The 20,485-nt window shown below is 45.3% G+C and overlaps 1 protein-coding gene across 1 annotated transcript in view; it reads left to right on the top strand.

Annotated features, from left to right (window-relative positions):
• Nucleotides 1–20,485, top strand: part of ANOS1 (anosmin 1) — a 221,523-nt gene that overhangs the window by 143,853 nt on the left and 57,185 nt on the right. Inside the window, exon 4 of the mRNA XM_052663363.1 lies at nucleotides 11,096–11,318. Within this exon, the coding sequence (XP_052519323.1) occupies nucleotides 11,096–11,318 (223 nt within the window). The remainder of the gene's footprint in view (nucleotides 1–11,095; nucleotides 11,319–20,485) is intronic.

Below are 20,485 nucleotides of genomic sequence, written 5' to 3'. Positions count from 1 at the left end.
TGAAACTCCAATACTTTGGCCACCTGATGCGAAGAACTGACTCACTGGAAAAGACCCTGATGCTGGGAAAGAGTGACTGAGCTGAACTGAACTGCTCTACCTGCAGCCAGTGGGAGCTACTCTCTATTTGTGATGCACACCATTTCTCATTGTGGTGGCTTCTCTCGTTGCTGAGCACGGGCACTAGGCACACGTTTCTTCAGTAACTGCAACACTCAGGCTTGAGAGTTGCAGCTCAGGAGCTCTGGAGCACGGGCTCAATTAGCTGTGGCTCTTGGGGCTTAGTTGCTCTGCAGCATCAGAGAATCTTCCCAGACTGGGAATCGAACCTGCGTCTCTGCCATTGGCAGGCGGTGATTTTTATCCACTGCGCCACCAGGGAAGTCCCAGCCTCCTCAAACTCTGATCTCTTTCTTCTCAACTCAGAAGCACCTGTCAACATCTGGCTGGGCCCCATGGACTTGAGCCTGCCTCCAGGCGTGCATTTTCGGTCATCTCTGGGGTCAACGCATGTGTGTGAGCTCTCAGGGAACACAGCCCTGGGCAACCTGGGGGCCATTATCTGAACAGCTCTGGTAAAGTGTAAGGGTCACTTTTATCAGAGTAGTAGTAGGAAAGTGGCGTTCTTAAAATACGTGTTTCTGATTTTCTCCTAACTTGATAGCATTCATGGCCATGGTCTAGTTTGCCTGGGAAGCAATTTAATGTTCATCACGTTTAATCCATTAGGATATATAACTGAGTTTCTAAGCAACTCATAATTGCATTTCCGAGTCCAGGTTAGAAATGTTTGAATTGAGAATTCTTTTTCCGACTTCACGAATACTTAGTCACTGGATGCCTTCTTTGAAACATGCAGCTGGTGGTTTGGGTTGTTTTGTCTAAACAGGTTAATGTATTTATTTGTAATAAAAATTGTATATGAGCATTGGAAATTGTATATGAGCAAACATTGGTAAAACAAACTGCACAAGAGAGTGAAACTTAACTTTCATTCCAAATTCTCAAATCTAGACAATGTATTAAAAATCAAAAACATCACTTTGCTGGCAAGGTCTGTTCTAGTCAAAGCTATGGTTTTTCCAGTAGTCGTGGATGGATGTGAGAGTTGGACTATAAAGCAAACTGAGCGCCTAAGAGTTGATACTTTTCAACTGTGGTGTTGGAGAAGACTCTTTAGAGTCCCTTGGGCAGCAAGGAGATCTAACCAGTTCATCGTAAAGGAAATCAAGCCTGAATACTCATTGGAAGGACAGATGCTGAAATGGAAGCTTCAGTATTTTGGCCACCTGATGGGAAGAGCCAACTCATTTGAAAAGGCTCTGATGCTGGGAAAGATTGAGGGCAGGAGAAGAAGGGAGCGACAGAGCATGAGATGGTTGGATGGCATCATTGACACAATGGACATGAGTTTGAGCAAACTCCAGGAGTTGGTGACAAACAGGGAATTCTGGCACCCCGCAGTCAATGGGGTCACAAAGAGTCAGACATGACTGGGCGACTCAACAACAACTACCATCCAGAAATAGCCATGATTACCTGCACAGAGGTGTCAACCATAGCAAAACTGCCTTTAGAAATTCCTGCTTAAAAGGTTGACCCTTGGCAGGCTTCTGGAAACTTAAGAATTGGAGGGAGGGCTTCCCACCCACCCCTCACTGATAAGAAGGGCTCGCCCTTCCTAAACTGTTGGCCCCTGTTCCCTTGTGCAAGTCTGCATTCTGGTCCATGCTGGGCAGAAGGAACCTCAGTGACCAGCTTCCCACAAGAACTCTGGGCCTCAGGCCTGCGCCCAGGTCTTCTCTGGATGACAGCATTCCATACGTGCTGTTAGAACTCGCGGCTGGACGGGTTGAGTATGTCCTGTGTGGCTCTAATGTGAGACCCGCCACCTCGTTTCAATCTGGACTTCTCCCCACGGGCCCGTCCCTTCTGCCTGTTCTGCTCTGGACCTTCCTACTGCAGTCCATCCATCACAGCCCTGAGTACAGGGGTCCTAAAATTAAGTTCAAGGTTTCTTGCCCCATTCCTTCTAAGCCACCAAAGTTTTAAAGACATACTCTTTTATTTTTAGTTTTCTTTATTATATCATGTCCTCTTTTTTAAAAAAAAAACTGTCATTCATACTTTTTTCCATTTTTAGTTTAGTTCAGTTGCTTAGTTGTGTCTTTGTGACCCCATGGACTGCAGCACGCCAGGCCTGCCTGTCCATCACCAACTCCCGGAGTTTGCTCAAACTCATGTCCGTCGAGTCGGTGATGCCATCCAGCCATCTCATCCTCTGTCGTCCCCTTCTTTTCCTGCCTTCAGTGTTTCCATTTTGGTTTCCCATATATGTGGATGAGAACATGATTAGTAATTCTTTTATGCTAATTTCTGTATTTCTGGCTTTCTAAATTGGATCCTGTCTGGGTGTCTTTTAAAAGACACCATTTTCTTTGAGATGATTCATGACAGATTCTGCCTTCTGTTATACCTGAAGTCCAAATTGATTTGCACAAACTCGTTTTCTCACATAATAGATATGCACATACTAAGCCACTTCCGTTGTGTCCGATTCTTTGCGGCCCCGTGGACTATAGCCCACCAGGCTCCTCTGTCCATGGAATTCTCCAGGTAAGAATACTGGAGTGGGTTGCCAGGCCCTCCTGCAGGGGATCTTCCCGACCCAGGGATCGAACCTGTGTCTCTTCAGTTTCCTACATTGGCAGGTGGGTATTTGCCACTAGCAGCACCCAGGAAGTGCTACATGTACACCTGTGTGTTTATGCTCTGTTTGGGGGAGGGGGTGCTGTGCTAGCCAGCCTATTCTTTATCTCTGTTAATTGTGGAACAGCTGAATTTTACCATGCCATAGTTTGGCAAGAAAGACTCATGAGTGTTATATCCTCTGAGTCCTTATGTCTTTGAGAATATTTCTGTCACATGTACATTTAAATAACAGTTGACTTCATTTTATTTTTTATATTCTTTAGTATTTATATATATTTGATATTATATAGTATATAGAGTATTATTTTATATTCTTCAGTATTATATACTATTATATATTCTTTAGTATTATATAGTTATATATTATATATATATATATTTAGTATTATATATTTTTCTACTGGCTTCACACATTAAATTTGATAGAGAGAAATTAACCCAAGAGAAAGCTTATTTTCCCCATCATAATCAACTTGCCTTTTCTACCTACATGCCTGAAAAATTTTATTTTTATTCTTGAAGTTCAGTAGTGCAAGCTGTATCTCAGTGTTGCTCATTCTTGTCAGGATTCCTGGACTATAACTGCTGTTTTGACTTAACATATATTTGATTTATGTGTGTGTGTGTGTTCAGTTATATCCAACTCTTTTATGACCCCATGGACTGTAGCCCTCAAGGCTCCTCCCTCCATGGGATTTCCCAGGCAAGAACACTGGAGTGGGTTTCCATTTCCCTCTCTAGGAGATCTTCCCGACCCAGGGATCAAACCCAGGTTTCCTGCATTGGAAGGTCGATTCTTTACCACTAGTGCCGCCTAGAAAGCCCCATGTATGATCTACATGCGTCTGTGTGTGTGTGTGTGTGTGTGTGTCTGTATATAGACACACGCATATTTGTGTGTGTGTATATATGTGCATTTTCCCTCTCTGCTCTTGTCCTTGGTATTTCCAGAGTGTTGGAAACCCCCAGTTAATCCCAGCAGGAGGCACATTTACAGCCCCTGCCTTAGTCATCTTTTAATTTTACCCTGAGATACGGAGCACCCCTGAGATAAAGCTTGGCCCACCCTCCCAACGCTTCTTTGTGTGCAATTTGGGGTAAATTGCAGCCTACCTGAGGGTCTCATCTGCCAAGTGAAAATAATCCTGCTTGTGGGGCCTGGGGAGGCATATAAGTGGGGGTGAGGGTCTGGGGGACCCTCAGCAGTTGTCAGAGTTTGCCCTGCCGTGGAAGGTCCCTCAGCTCATCACTGGTGAGGACGTGGGGAGATGGTGGTGGTAATGGTGGAGAACTCATTTCCGGGGGCCCATGCTGAAGCTGCCTCTGTGTGTGTGTGTGTGTTGGCTGGAGCAAGGAGAGAACCCTTTGGCCCCTTGCTCTCTGCAAAGGCTGTGTACTTAAGGGCTGGCTCGTGTGCAATTCTGGTGAACTTGGCCAAATACCAAGTGCAGAGTTTTCCAGGGAGAAAGTGTACGCAGGCGTGTTACTTGCTCTGTCACGTCCAACTCTTTGCGACCCCGCGGACTGTAGCCCGCCAGGCTCCTCCGTCCATGGGATTCTTCAGGCAAGAGCACTGGAGTGGGTTGCCATTTCCTTCTCCAGAGGAACTGCCCGACCCAGGGATCGAACCCGGGTCTCCTGCAGTCTTTACCATTCGGGCTACAGGGGAGTCAGGGAGAAACTGAGACCTCCTATTTAGGGGACTTCTTGCCCATTTGCTTATTTTACTGAGTTCGATGTGTCTGTGTTCATCGTTCCATGGTTTCCACACTAATTATTTTAATGTGCGGTGATGGCAACCCACCCCAGTATTCTTGCCTGAAGCGATCCCATGGGCAGAGGAGCCTGGCAGGCTACAGCTCATGGGGTCGCAGAAAGTCTGACACGACTTAGCAACTACTCCACCACTACCACCGTCTTGCATTTTACACCAAAATGAAGACAACGGTGTCTTTTTAAAAAGCATCCAAGAAGCATTAGGCGCTGTTGTCAGGGTTTCATTTTCGTTTCACCATTGGCCACGAGAAAGTTGATCTTAGCTTGTTGCGCAGGTGGGGTACTGAAAACACAACTTTAGTTCTGAGCTAAGAGGTGGGGATGTAGGAGAGATGTATAAGAATTGATTAATATTCTAAAGAGTATTGATTAAAATAGAAGTGTTTTCCCCTTCATCCAGTGCATCCAATGGCATTTTCCCTGAGTGCACTGCTTTTCTGAGCCCTTCTTTGAATGTATTGGGCTTCCCTGGTGGCTCAGGTGGTAAAGAATCCGGCTGCCACGCAGGAGACCTGGGTTTGCTCCCTGGGTGGGGAAGATCCCCTGGAGAAGGGGATGGCAACCCACTGCAGTATTCTTGCCTGGAGAATTCCATGGACAGAGGAGCCTGGCTAGAGTCTACTGGGTCGCAAACAGTTGGACACGACTGAGCAACTGACACTGACACGTTTTCTTGCTCTGACGCCATTTTCTGTCACCTGTAAGCATTTTTGTCTTTATTCCACTGAACTCATCAATGCTTAGTAAGTGATGCTGAAAGATGTGAGAGGACACCTTTTGTAGAGATGCCAAATGTTCTCTCATTTGCACTCAGACCAGTAATATTTTTCAACCGAATCCAAGAGGATTGTCCAAGATAATTGACAGTTCAGTTCAGTTCAGTCGCTCAGTCGTGCCCAACTCTTTGCAACCCCATTAATTGCAGCACGCCAGGCCTCCCTGTCCATCGCCATCGCCCGGAGTTCACTCAGACTTATGTCCGCCGAGTCCGTGATGCCATCCAGCCATCTCATCCTCGGTCGTCCCCTTCTCCTCCTGCCCCCAATCCCTCCCAGCATCAGAGTCTTTTCCAATGAGTCAACTCTTCGCATGAGGTGGCCAAAGGACTGGAGTTTCAGCTTCAGCATCATTCCCTCCAAAGAAATCCCAGGGCTGATCTCCTTCAGAATGGACTGGTTGGATCTCCTTGCAGTCCAAGGGACTCTCAAGAGTCTTCTCCAACACCACAGTTCAAAAGCATCAATTCTTCGGTGCTCAGCTTTCTTCACAGTCCAACTCTCACATCCAAACATGACCACTGGAAAAACCATAGCCTTGACTAGACGGACCTTTGTTGGCAAAGTAATGTCTCTGCTTTTCAATATGCTATCTAGGTTGGTCATAACTTTTCTTCGAAGGAGTAAGCGTCTTTTAATTTCATGGCTATAATCACCATCTGCAGTGATTTTGGAGCCCAGAAAAATAAAGTCTGACACTGTTTCCAGTGTTTCCCCATCTATTTCCCATGAAGTGATGCGACCGGATGCCATGATCTTCGTTTTCTGAATGTTGACCTTTAAGCCAACTTTTTCACTCTCCTCTTTCACTTTCATCAAGATGCTTTTGAGTTCCTCTTCACTTTCTGCCATAAGGGTGATGTCATCTGCATATCTGAGGTTACTGATATTTCTCCCGGCAATCTTGATTCCAGCTTGTGCTTCTTCCAGCCCAGCGTTTCTCATGATGTACTCTGCATAGCAGTTAAATAAGCAGGGTGACCATATACAGCCTTGACGTACTCCTTTTCCTATTTGGAACCAGTCTGTTGTTCCATGTCCAGTTCTAACTGTTGCTTCCTGACCTGCATATAGGTTTCTCAAGAGGCAGGTCAGGTGGTCTGGTATGTACTCATCTCACATGCTAGTAAATTAATGCTCAAAAGTCTCCAAGCCAGGCTTCAGCAATATGTGAACCGTGAACCTCCTGATTTTCAAGCTGGTTTTAAAAAAGGCAAAGGAACCAGAGATCAAATTGCCAACATCTGCTGGATCATGGAAAAAGCAAGAGAGTTCCAGAAAAACATCTACTTCTGCTTTATTGACTATGCCAAAGCCTTTGACTGTGTGGATCACAATAAACTGTGGAAATTCTGAAAGATAATTGACAGAGAACATAAAAATTTGCCTTCAGTGCGTGTAAACAGTGGAACTGTTCAGTAGAACGCCTCTGAAAGATTATTAAATCCACAGATGTGTGAGACGGTCTTCATGTAAGTTCAAAGACTACAGACGGTTTCTTAGAAGTTACAAGGGGGCCCAATTCCCTCCTTAGAGGTCTCAGGGCTGGGCCTCGTAGGGGGGCACGTTGGAGACTCGTGGGTGGTCATATCACTGGGGAAGCAACTCTTGCTCTGGCCTCTGTAGCATTTTGGTCAGAATAACAGAAGAATCTGGAAATGTCACACAGGAAATCTGTAGCAGTGGAGAAGCAAAAGGGACGTCCGTGGGTCCAGTCCTGTTGAGTAGCTGGTGTGACCTGCTCTGCACGGGATTGCCCAGTTGTCTGTGTGCCCAGTCTCTCGTAATCCTCATCATCTCGTCTGCAACATGACAAGCTCAGGGACCAGTCTAGAAAGCTCCAGCGCAGACAGGAACTTTCCCAACGCTTTTCCATGGACCTCAAGACAATCACCCTTCCGCAGAATCACGTTTGTGAAAGCCTCTCAAAAAGGAGACGTATTTAATTGCATGGAACAACCCTCACATCCACTGGAAGATCCAAATTATTGTGCAAATTATGGTCATTTGGAGAAGGGAGTGACGACCCACTCCAGTGTTCCTGCCTGGAGAATCCCGTGGACAGAGGAGCCTTGGCCGGCTCCAGTCCATGGGGTTGCAAAGAGTCAGACACGACTGAGCGACTGACACACACATGAATCAAAGAGAATTAAATAAAAAGACTGAGAAGACCATGAACTTGAATTTAGATGACACGCTCAAAACATTTTTATATATTTTCTTTTTTAAAAAGGAATGTTGTTAAGGGTTTCTCACAGCGGCTACACTCTGGAGCAATTGATGAAACAATAGTTCACATGGTAACTGTGGCGACTTAGCTCACTAAGTAGCAAATAGTCCTGCCGTCCGCCTGGATCAGGGCTTCCGTACTGGCTCAGATGGTAAAGAGCCCGCCTGCCGATGCAGAAGATGTAAGAGAGGCAGGTTCGATCCCTGGGTCGGGAAGATCCCTTGGAGGAGAACATGGCAACCCACTCCAGGATTCTTGCCTGGAGAATCCCATGGACAGAGGAGCCTGGAGGGCTACAGTCCATGGGGAAGGAAATGGCAACCCACTCCAGTGTTCTTTTTTATTTTTATTTTTTATTTATTTATTTTAAAAATTTTTAATGCTAATTTAATTTTTTTACTTTACAATACTGTATTGGTTTTGCCCTACATTGTCACTCCAGTGTTCTTGCCTGGAGAATCCCATGGACAGAGGAGCCTGGGGGGCTACAGTCCATGGGGAAGGAAATGGCAACCCACTCCAGGATTCTTGCCTGGAGAATCCCATGGACAGAGGAGCCTGGGGGGCTACAGTCCGTGGAGTTGCGAAGAGTCGGTCGGGATTGAGCGACTAACACTTTCACTTCCTGATCATTCTGCTTTCGCTCTCAGTGGGAACAAACGTTCCAGATCTGTCTCCCCGACTGTGTTTGTCTTTAACTTTGATCTGTTAGCCCGGCGAGTAAACTAGCAACAGGAGGAGACAGCGGTCTCTCTTCTGTCCTGGTTCAAGGGCATGATGGTTGGTACATGGGTGATTAGACTCACGTGGACAGAGAGCTCTTTCTTTGTTTTCTGATTCCAAGTTACACCTCGTTTTCATATGTGAACAAGTTTGCACTCAGTTGATTTGATTATACCATAATACACACTTAAGTCCCTGTGATTGCTAACTTAGCCAGCAGTAAACACTTGCCAGCTTGAATAAAATCATTTCTACTTGCAAAGCTCAGCCTGTGTTGCAGGGGCCAGCAATTTGGGTAACTTTACGGCTTTGTTTCAGCCCATGTAATGTATACATTTTGCTGTAAGAGGAAACTTGGCCAACACTCCACAATTGTTCCCGATCCTTTTGCACGCTTCCTTGATTCCTTAGATTTGGACTGGAATTTAGAACTTTTTCAAAAGCCAGTGAAGTAAAGCAGATCTCGAAAGTAAGAGAACAGTGAGCTGTGAAATTGAGTAAGAGAGAAAAGCCTTAAGAACTGATAATGCTTTAAATGTTGTACAAAGTTATATTTTTTTAATTAGCTACAGATTTCTGCTACTTCAGTATTGAAAATGTGGCCTTTTTTCTGCCTTACCTGGATAGTTCTTGAGTTGAGATGCGATTTTAATCCAGTCAGATCATATTATTTTCAAATTTTATACATGATTGTTATTTCCCTTCAGTCGCTAAGTCGTGTCCGACTCTTTATATCTGATTATTAACAATCAATTTTATTGACGTCTACAATTTGAATTCAAACCTTGGGACTGTACTTTTTCCACCGAGTGCCTCCAGTGTTCCACGCTTTGCATTAAAGAGGGTGAAATTTTCCCCTGGTATTTGTCAGAGTACTGAGGACATGTACATTAAATTTGTACTTTAAGTTTACAGTGTCAGAACTCAGAATGGATTAACCATAGTCTGTGGGTGTGTGTGTGTGGTTGATGTGTATCTGTTGGGTATAATAGAAAGTTACAGTTCATGGCTTATACTTCTTTAGAAAATCAGCACGTCATTTCTTTGAGGTTTCCCTGGTGGCTCAGACAGTAAAGAATCTGCCTGCAGTGCAGCAGACCTGGGTTCAATCCCTGGGCCGGGGAGATCCCCTGGAGAAGGGAATGGCAACCCACTCCAGTATTCTGACCAGGAGAATTCCATGGACAGAGGAGCCTGGTGGGCTGCAGTCCATGGGGCTGCAAAGAGTCAGACATGACTGAGAGGGAAAGAAAGCAAGTACATTTATTTTGTAAACAATTAAAGGAAAAATCTGATGGAGCAAGATTTTTTTTTTCCTTCCTTACCCACATGCAGACACAAATACGCACATCCCTCCTCTTTTTCCATTTTGACAGTATTGATGATTAAATCTGTCTACATTCCATTTTTTCCAGAAAGGATTTGAGATAGCCTTTTAAATTCTAAAATATATTCTGTATATGAAAATAGGAGTTTACACAAAAGATACTTTATGAGATGATCATCACTTTTATAAAAGGAGTAACCATAGTTTCATTTTATTTTTTATTAATCTTTTTGTTTCTTTTGTGGTATAGTCAATTAACAATGTTGTGATACCTTCAAGTTGGACAGCAAAGGCACTCAGTCAAACATATGCATGTATCCATCCTACTTCAAACGCCCCTCCCATCAGAGTTCCCTCTGCTGGACAGTAAGTCCTTGTTAATTACTCATTTTAAATCCAGCAGTGTGTCCATGTCCATCCCAAACTCCCTAACTGTCCCTTCCCCCATCCTTCCCCCTGGGAACCATAAAGTTATCACAGAGTATTGACCAAATTTCCCTGTGCTGGACCGCAGGTCCTTGCTGGTTCTCCATGTTAAATACAGCAGCGTGTCCATGTCCATCCCAGACTCCCTGACTATCCCTTCCCCTATCCTTCCCCCTGGTGACCATCAGGTTATCACAGAGGATTGAGCAGAGTTCCCTGTGCTGGACAGCAGGTCCTTGCTGGTTCTGCATGTTAAATCTAGCAGTGTGTCCATGTCCATCCCAGACTCCCTAACTGTCCCTTCCCCCATCCTTCCCCCTGGTGACCATCAGGTTATCACAGAGGATTCAGCAGAGTTCCCTGTGCTGGACAGCAGGTCCTTGTGGGTCTCCATGTTCAGTACAGCAGTGTGTCCATGTCCATCCCAGACTCCCTAACTGTCCCTTCCCCCATCCTTCCCCCTGGTGACCATCAGGTTATCACAGAGGATTGAGCAGAGTTCCCTGTGCTGGACAGCAGGTCCTTGTGGGTCTCCATGTTCAGTACAGCAGTGTGTCCATGTCCATCCCAGACTCCCTGACTATCCCTTCCCCCATCCTTCCCCCTGGTGACCATCAGGTTATCACAGAGGATTGAGCAGAGTTCCCTGTGCTGGACAGCAGGTCCTTGTGGGTCTCCATGTTCAGTACAGCAGTGTGTCCATGTCCATCCCAGACTCCCTGACTATCCCTTCCCCCATCCTCCCCCTGACCCAGCGACCGTAAGTTCATGTCTAAGCCTCTGCATCTATTTCTGTTTTGTACATAAGTTCGTTCGTATCATTTCTTTTTAGATTCTTCACAGGAGGGGTGTCATACAATGATTCTGCCTCTCTGCGTGACTCGCTTCACCCAGTATGACAATCTCTAGGTCCGTGCATGCTGGTGCAGATGACATGACTTCATTCTTTTTAATGACATGTAGTCTTCCATTGTATATGGACATATTCCACGTGTTCCACGTCCACTTTATCTATCCCTCCGTTGAAGGACATTGAAGTTGCCTCAGAATTTTGACCTGCCTCTCTGATGTCGTGGACATCAGACCCCATGAGTCTTTAATTTAAGGATTTCTGCTCTCTCGCAGTCTCTGTTCCCCAAGAAGAACTACGAGTGCGTGACCAGCTGTGAGTTCCTCAAGTACATCCTGTCGGTGAAGCAGGGAGACTGCCCCTCCCCAGAGAAGGCCAGCGGGTTCGCCGCCGCCTGCGTGGAAAGCTGCGACGCGGACGACGAGTGCTCCGGGGTTAAGAAGTGCTGTTCCAACGGCTGCGGGCATACGTGCCAGGTGCCCAAGACTCTGTACAAAGGTGAGGAGCAGGGCGGAGCGGGGGCGAAGGGGCGCCCACCTCACTGCGGCTTGTGTGTGCACATGGAAGAGGGTATCGGTCAAAGACGTGACGATGGCCAGGAAACAGAGAGCTGCAGGAAGAAATACCCTGCGTCACACAATCATCTGAAAATTTGTGAACTCACGCTGTGGTGCCGTGAATCGTTCATGTGAATGTTTATCCATGTTTTTATTGAAGTACGGTTGATTTACAATATTGGTTTCTGGTATACAACCTCGTGACTCAATATAAAACTACTGAGTATAATAATAATATAATAGAATATAATAAACATAATATAATAAAGTATATTGTCAGTTCAGTTCAGTTCAGTTGCTCAGTCGTGTCCGACTCTTTATGACCCCATGGACCGCAGCACGCCAGGCCTCCCTGTCCATCACCATCTCCTGGAGTTCACTCAGACTCACGTCCATTGAGTCAGTGATGCCATCCAGCCATCTCATCCTCGGTCGTCCCCTTCTCCTCCTGCCCCCAATCCCTCCCAGCATCAGAGTCTTTTCCAATGAGTCAACTCTTCCATGAGGTGGCCAAAGTACTGGAGCTTCAGCTTTAGCATCAGTCCTTTAGAATGGACTGGTTGGATCTCCTTGCAGTCCAAGGGACTCTCAAGAGTCTTCTCCAACACCACAGTTCAAACGCATCAATTCTTCAGCGCTCGGCCTTCTTCACAGTCCAACTCTCTCATCCATACATGACCACAGGAAAAACCATAGCCTTGACTAGATGGACCTTAGTCGGCAAAGTAATGTCTCTGCTTTTGAATATACTATCTAGGTTGGTCATAGCTTTTCTTCCAAGGAGTAAGCGTCTTTTAATTTCATGGCTGCAGTCACCATCTGCAGTGATTTTGGAGCCCCAAAACATAAAATCTGACACTGTTTCCACTGTTTTCCCATCTATTTCCCATGAAGTGATGGGACCAGAATTTTAATATAATAAAATATATTTTAATATAATCAACTATATTATAATACAATATATTATATTTAATATAATAAAGTATATTTTAATAGCTTATATATTAAAATATAATACTCTTCCTTCACCCTTGCCTTCCCTGGTGGCTCAGACGGTAAAGCATCTGTCTACAGTGCGGGAGACCTGGGTTTGAGCCCTGGGTCGGGAAGATCCCCTGGAGAAGGAAATGGCAATCCACTCCAGGACTATTGCCTGGAGAATCCCATGGACAGAGGAGCCTGGTAGGCTACGGCCATGGGGTCGCAAAGAGTCGGACACAACTCATAAAATATAAATACAATAAAGTATATTATATTTAATATAATAAATATAATAAACTATATTTTAATAGAATGACTATATTAAAATAGAATATACATATAATAAAATCTATTTTAATATATAATACATATAATAAAATATATTTTAATAGAATGAATACATATTAAAATATAAACATAAATATAATGAATATTTACATATTTATAAATATAATAAAATAATGAAATACATAAAATAAATGTAATAAAGCATTTCATATATAAATATATATAATAAAATATGTAAATACAATATATATAATAAAAAGCATTATACTCCATTTAAAGTTATTATCAGGACTTCCCTGGTGGTCCAGTAGTCAAGACTTCACCTTCCAATGGAGGGTGTGCAGGTTTGATCCCTGGTCTAGGAGCTAACATTCCTCTCATGGTGAAAAAAGCCAAAACAGAAAGCAGAAGCAATGATGTAACAAATTCAATGATTACTTTCAAAATGGTCCACATTAAAAAAAAAAGTCTTTACAAAATAATGGCTATGTTATATGAATCCTGCCGAAATTGAACATGTAGGAAGGCCGTCATCAATTCAGGGACTTTATGGTGTGTTTTTCTCCAACGTGAGTAAACCGCTGAGGCTCTACTGGCTTCCTAGGAGTAAATGTGTTTAAATCTTTGGGAAATAGGCCAGGGGTGGCACCCTTGAAAAAGCTACAATGCATGCATGAGTATTGTGGTTTTTCTGTTTGCGTTATCCAAGAACAGAGGTGTGTTTGCTAGAGAGTGTCACACTGACAGAAGTAAGTCACACATAGAAGGAGAAATGTCCTATGACATTCCTTATATGTGGAATCTAAAAATGATACAGATGAACTTACTAAACAGAAACAGACTCACAGAGAATGAACTTATGGTTGCTAGGGAGGAAGGATAGGGGAAGGGATAGTTAGGGAGTCTGGGATGGACATGGACACACTGCTGGATTTAACATGGAGAACCAGCAAGGACCTGCTGTCCAGCACAGGGAACTCTGCTCAATACTCTGTAATAACCTTATGGTTCCCAGGGGGAAGGATGGGGGAAGGGATAGTCAGGGAGTCTGGGATGGACATGGACACACTGCTGGATTTAACATGGAGAACCAGCAAGAACCTGCTGGACAGCACAGGAAATTCTGCTCAGTGTCATGTGGCAGCCTGGATGGGAGGGGAGTTTGGGGGAGAAATGATGCATGTATATGTATGGCTGAGTCCCTTTGCTGTCCACCGGAAACTATGACAACAGTGTTAATTGGCATATACCCCAATACAAAATAAAAAATTTTAAGTTAGAAAAAAAAAAAAAAGAAGGGTGTTTGCAGGGAATTTCAGTATTTTGAATAATATCTTGAGATCCTGGGCTTCCCTGATCGCTCAGCTGGTAAAGAATCCGCCTGCAATGCTGGAGACCTGGGTCTGATCCCAGGGTCGGGAAGATCCCTGGGAGAAGGGAAAGGCAACCCACTCCGGTATTCTGGCCTGGAGAATTCCAAGGACTGCATAGTCCATGGGGGGTCACAAAGCGTCGAACATGACTGAGCGACTTTCACTTTCACTTGAGATCCTAGAGGCTAAGATTGCCCTCTTCCAAAAGACCGGGATGAGGCTTGTCAAACAATTTAGCTGACTTAACAGTTTGCCTTCATAGGCAGATTCTAGGGCACTTGACTCCCTAGTATGCTAAGCGTTACTTGACTCTTCGTGCAGACGTGACCAACTTCTTTCATGCCAAACCGATGCTGTTGTGTTATGTACAAGTTTTGGATGCCATCAAAGTATACTATGAGAGATGTAGCATTTGGTTACTTTTTGGGGTGTGATTTGAAGAGAAAAATAGACTCACTCAGGATTATTTATTACAAGCAGAAAGAGAAATCTCTCTTGCTGTCACACATCAAGTTGGTACTGTTGCACTGCTGGTTTTGAATTCAGTGTTTGCTGAGCGTTTTCCCAAGTCCTTACTTACATTTTCAGAAGTCCATTGTTACACTGATGACAACTCAGGTGTCCCAGAAGCCGCATAGCTGCACCACATCCCTCCAGTTTCCTGTTGGAAACATTCTTATCTGAAGTCTGTATAATCCATCCCATTTTCCATTTTTCTCACCCTAAGATCCTTGGAAACCTGGCACAGTTACTGTCTCAAATTGAAAATAATTGCTGTTTTCCCTTTCTTAACAGACTGACATTTCTTTAATGGATCTGAGTTTTATTATTTCCATGCTTTTTATTATAAGCCACAAAGGATGACTTCTACCAAAATCTCACACCACTCAAGTTTGTAACAGTCTACTCTTAGGAAACCTTTTCTGTTATTATAGATCATTTGCTCTTTAAATATTTTCATTTACCATAAAAATAGGATGCTGTTAGAATGATTGTGGAAAACCCATTTGCAAAACCTTTTTGTTTTAAAAGTGAGGTGGTTAAAAGAGGCGCTATAAATTATGCTTTTTGTGTGAAAGCAGTGAAGAGTCACTGTGAATTTCAAGTATGCCTGGTTCACCGAGAATAAGGGGAATATTCCAGAGGGCCAGCATACATGATTAATGATTAAAAGATACCTGCGATTTATTTTTTTTATATTTATTCATTTATGGGTGTGTCCCGTCTTAGTTAACAGCATCTTTAGGTGCAGTGCAGTGCTCCTTATTGCAGTATGTGGATTCTCCCTTGTTGTGGTGTGTGGTCTCCAGAGCTTGGGGGGTGCAGGGCTCTGTATAGTTTGTGGGACAGGGCCTCTCTCGTTGAGGCATCCCGGCTCAGTACTTGTAGAACATACGGGTTTATTAGTTCATCCATTGGATGGGGGATCTTAGTTCCCCGACCAGGGACTGAACCTGCAACCCTCTACACTGACTGCAAAGCAGATTCTCCACCAGTGGAACCACCAGGGAAGTCCCAGGACGCTTGCACGTTAACCTTCACACGATGCATTTTTTTCCAGGGCTGAAGTCACCTCTCTGCTGCCAGTAACTCTGGACTTGGATGTTTGTGGAGAGAGGGCATTCACAGAGAGCTAACCGTCAAGACAAGAAACAGGCTCTGTTGACTTGGCAGTGATTTTGGCATAATGAGCATAAGGAAAATAGAGGATTATTTGGGGGGAAAAAAAGAGTCTAAGTACACATAGAGATATTTTCCCTTCTCTCTGAAGCGTATATCTGTACACATGTCTCGTTCTTCTTAAACGTCCCATCCCTCCAGGTCATGACAGAGCACGGAGCTGAGTTCCCTGTTCTATACAGCAACTTCCCACTAACTGTCTGTGTTACACATGGTCATGTATATATGTCAGTGTATATGTCGTGCGTATATGTCAGTGATTCTCTCTCTGGTCACCCCATGCTCCCCTTCCCACGTGATGTCCACACCTTCTTTCTCTATGTCCACAAGTTCTTTATATCCGAGTCTCTCTTCCTGCCCTGCAAGTAGGTTCCTCTGTACCATTTTTCTAGACTCTGCATACATGCACTGATATGATCTGGCAGCCCCACTACCGGCCTGTACCTTGAGAAAACCATGATTCGAAATGACGCACGCACCCCAGTATTCACTGCAGTGCTGTTTACAATAACCGGGACACGGAAGCGACCTGAATGTCCATCAACAGATAAAGGGGTAAAGACATGGCCCATATATGTTGCTGTTGTTGGGTTAGTTGCTAAATCGTGACCCCGTAGACTGCTGCCCGCCAGGCTCCTCCATCCATGGGATTCTCCAGGCAAGAATACTGGAGTGAGTTGCCATTCCCTTCTCCAGGGGATGTTCCCACCCCAGGGATCAAATCCATGTCTCTTGCACTGATGGGCAGATTCTTTACCAGTGAGCCACCTGGGAAGCCTGTGGCACCTATATACAAGGAAATATTGCTCAGACATAAAGAGGAACAAAATGGTTTCATTTGTAGTGATGTGTAGTGATGTGTAACTCTTGTTATACAGAGTGAAGTAAGTCAGAAAAAGACAAGTCTTGTATGAAAGTGAAAGTCGCTCAGTCGTGTCCGACTCTTTGCGACCCCCATGGACCCATGGGATTCTCCAGGCCAGAATCCTGCAGTGGGTCGCTGTTCCCTTCTCCAGGGGGTCTTCCCAACCCAGGGATGGAACACAGGTCTCCTGCATTACAGGCGGGTTCTTTACCAGCTGAGCCACCAGGGAAGCCCAAGAATCCTGGAGTGGGTAGCCTATCCCTTCTCCAGGGGATCTTCCCGACCCAGGAGTTGAACCGGGGTCTCCTGCATTGCGGGTGGATTCTTTACCAACTGAGCTATCAGGGAAGCCCAAGTATTGTATATTAGCACAAATACGTGGGATACATAACAGTGGTCCTGAAGTGCAGACTTTTTCCTCAAGAAGAACACGCTCCATCACAGGTTGAGCTGGACCAGTCGTGGGCCTCTCTGGGGAAATCTGGTGGTTGACATCAGACACGCCTCCAGGGCCTGATCCCATCTGCCCAGCTGTCCTGTCATCTCTACTGTGACTCTGTCCAGCTACTGTAAGAGGGCCCTCAACCTCAAGCTGTCTTTGGGCACCCCTGTATTATTATATTATAGGTCAGTTAAAAGATATATCTGGATCAGTTAGGTTAAATCTAATACCATCAGTAATTAAGCAGTCATTTTAGGCTAATGAAGAACATGGAGCTTTTTTCCTCTGAAGGTAATTTTTAGCTAATTTCTGGAGTTGTAGGAATGGCTTCCCACTCCAGTATTCTTGCCAGGACAATCCCATGGACAGAGGAGCCTGGAGGGCTAGTCCATGGGGTCGCAGAGTCAGACAGGACTGAACGACTAACACTTTCTACTTTCAGTATTTAAATGAGACATGAAGCATATACCTCGTGAAGGGCTTCCCTGATGGCATAGACAGTAAAGAATCTGCCTGCAATGCAGGAGACCCAGGTTTGATCCCTGAGTTGGGAAGATCCCCTGGAGAAGGGCATGGCAACCCACTCCAGTATCCTTGCCTGGAGAATCCCATGGACAGAGGAGCCTGGCGGGCTACAGTCCATGGGGTCACAAAGAGTCAGACACAACTGAGCAGCTAGCGCGCGCGCACACACACACACACACACACACACACACACACACACACACACGTGAAGAACCAGACCCTCCTGGACAGACCTGTAAGTTCTTCAGTTTTCGTTTGTTTATTGTTAACTTACTGAAGTGTCAATCTCATAGGGAATCCCAAAGAGCATTTTTCTTTGTTTATAACTATTTTTTGACCGCACTGGGTCTTTGTCGCTTTGCCAGGCTTTCTCTAGTTGCTGCAGGGAGGGCTGCTCTTCACTGCAGTGGTTTCTCTTGCTGTGGTGCATGGGTTCAGTGGCTCCCTGGCACATGGGAATCTGCCGGGATCAGGGACTGAGTCTGTGTCTCCTAGACTGCCAGGCAGATTCTTCACCACTGAGCCACCAGGCAAAGCCCACAGGCCATCTTCTTAATGTTTTCCCCAGTTTGAGGTCTAAAGCGTCAGCTCAGTCTACAAGTATGGATCCCTGTTCGCTCGGTGAATACTGACCATCGGTTAGGAACTCCGGGAGTTGGTGATGGACAGGGAGGCCTGGCGTGCTGCAATTTATGGGGTCGCAAAGAGTCGGACACGAGTGAGCGACTGAACTGAACGGAACTAAACTAGGAGTTGCTAGCATTGCCTGACATTGATGATGATGACCCTTATTTGTCACTGACGTTCAGAACTGAAGCACACAGCCTCTGCCCGGCCCAGCAGTGAACTCATTGAGGTGGTCACGCTCGCACACTGGTGTTTAAGTGGACCACTCACTTTCATAACTTTTGACACTGACTGATACGGGCCAACCACTGCCCTAATTTTTTTCCTCTTTCTCTCTTATGGGGCTAAGGAAAAATTATGAAAATTCATGGAAACACATGTATCCTTTCTGTGCAGTCCATGTGTGTAGGAGATGCAGGATGACCTCATAACTTCAGAGGCTTCTTACGCCTGAAACTTGACTTTTTAGAGACACGGTATGTTTTGAAAAGATGGTCCATGGAGTGACCCATTACCCCGGAGTACATAACTTGGGGTAGTGCTTTGAGAACTGTGCTTGGCTGATGCGTCACGTTACGTCTGCAGGCTGGTATTGGGGTTTGACACGAAGGAAAAAGCAGCAGTGAGGTTTTCCTTCGCCCTTCACGTAAGGCCATTACAAGCCTCGAAGACTTCACAGTGTTACTCTGGGTGAACCAGGCCCGGTCTCTGAAACATGCGCCTTTGTGAGGTTGTGGGATGTTCACAAGCTGACCTTCTGCGGGTAACACACAAGCTCTGCTTTGTTGGGGCTCTCCTTTGATTCCCCCCTAGTTTAGTTCTGGTTTACTTAACAGCTTTGTTGAACTGTCCTCTGTCTAGAGGTCTTGCTTTCTTATTTTACTGCCTCTCTTGATGCCCATGGATCCCCTGATAGCTCAGTTGGTAAAGAATCCGCCTGCAATGAAGAAGACCCCCGTTCGATTCCTGGGCCAGGAAGATCCCCTTGGAGAAGAGATAGGCTACCCACTCCAGTATTCTTGGACTTTCCCTATGGCTCAGGGGCTAAAGAAGCTGCCTGCAGTGCAAAGACCTGGGTTTGATCCCTGGGTCGGGAAGATCCCCTGGAGAAGGGAAAGGCTATCCACTCCAGTATTCTGGCCTGGAGAATTCCATGGACCGTATAGACCACGGGGTGGCAAAGAGTAGGATACGACTGAGCGACCTTAACTTTCACTTTTCACTTTCCTGACACCCAACTGCGGCGGTTAGTTTGGGCAGGGAAAGAGAAACGCTGAACTTGTTTTCCAGACAGAAAAATCCCAGGTAGCCGTGGCCTTCAGCTTTACAGGTGGCCGTGATCCAGGGATCATCTTTAGGAGGTGCTAAGCTGGAATCAGTTGCGCTATCAGTCTGTTTCTTTTCAAAAAAGCTGATGACGCCACTGCTTTAATATTTCCATGAACCTGTCAGTATTTGAAATTTGTAAACTTCAGGATTTTCGAGGTGGACCACTTCTCACAAAGTAATCACTCGCAGTTTGAATACAGTGACTGCATGCCCTCATGTGATAGGAACCCAGATGCCTTGAGTACAGCTGTCTTTATGAGAGACGTTGCTGCTGTTGCTGCTGCTGCTGCTGCTAAGTGAGAGACGTTATGCAGTGACTATTTAATGACTCACTGAAACTCTGTATCTTGGTGCGTTTTCACACCTGGACTTGTGACAAGTCCTTTTATGAACACTCACCTCGGGTGATTTGCAACTGCCGATTGCCAGCCTTCGTCGATTTTTCCATCAGTCTGTTTTGAACATTTTTTTTTAAGTGTTGGGTTTCCGTGCCTTTGATTTCAGCAAAAGACTTGCTACGCTTTCAAGAAACACCCCCATATATTGTGGGATGCTACACCGTAGCGTTTTGACATTTTTAATGGAATCGTTTACATTTCAGATGACGAAGTTGTTTGAAACCAATAAAGAAAGATGGTAGTCATTTACATAATGAAAACCACACTGAGGACAGATCTCTGTCCTCTGCTCTGGGGATGCCGTCAGGAGGCTGGGGGAGCTCGCAAGAACAAGATCCCTGGAAGGGGCAACGGTGGGGGCCGGGCCAGGTCTGCACACAATTAACAGCCCAGAGGGTGCAGTTCCTCCCAATCAGGGCAGCCAGCCGACTCTAACGCAGACCAGATGGATGCAGACCGTTTCTTCACATGCAAGTGGCGAGATCCATTGCCCGTCAGAATGAAGGAGATGCTTAAGGAAAGGAATTTGAGGTGACAGCCCCCTGATGCTCAGTCATGTGGTGTGGAGGCCCGTGGCAGTCAGATGACATTCATGACCGA

This window comes from Budorcas taxicolor, chromosome X (assembly GCF_023091745.1).
Source record: "Budorcas taxicolor isolate Tak-1 chromosome X, Takin1.1, whole genome shotgun sequence".
NCBI lineage: Eukaryota > Metazoa > Chordata > Mammalia > Artiodactyla > Bovidae > Budorcas > Budorcas taxicolor.
The sequence above is the reverse complement of the archived record's forward strand: the minus strand, read 5'-3'. Positions and strand labels throughout refer to the sequence as shown.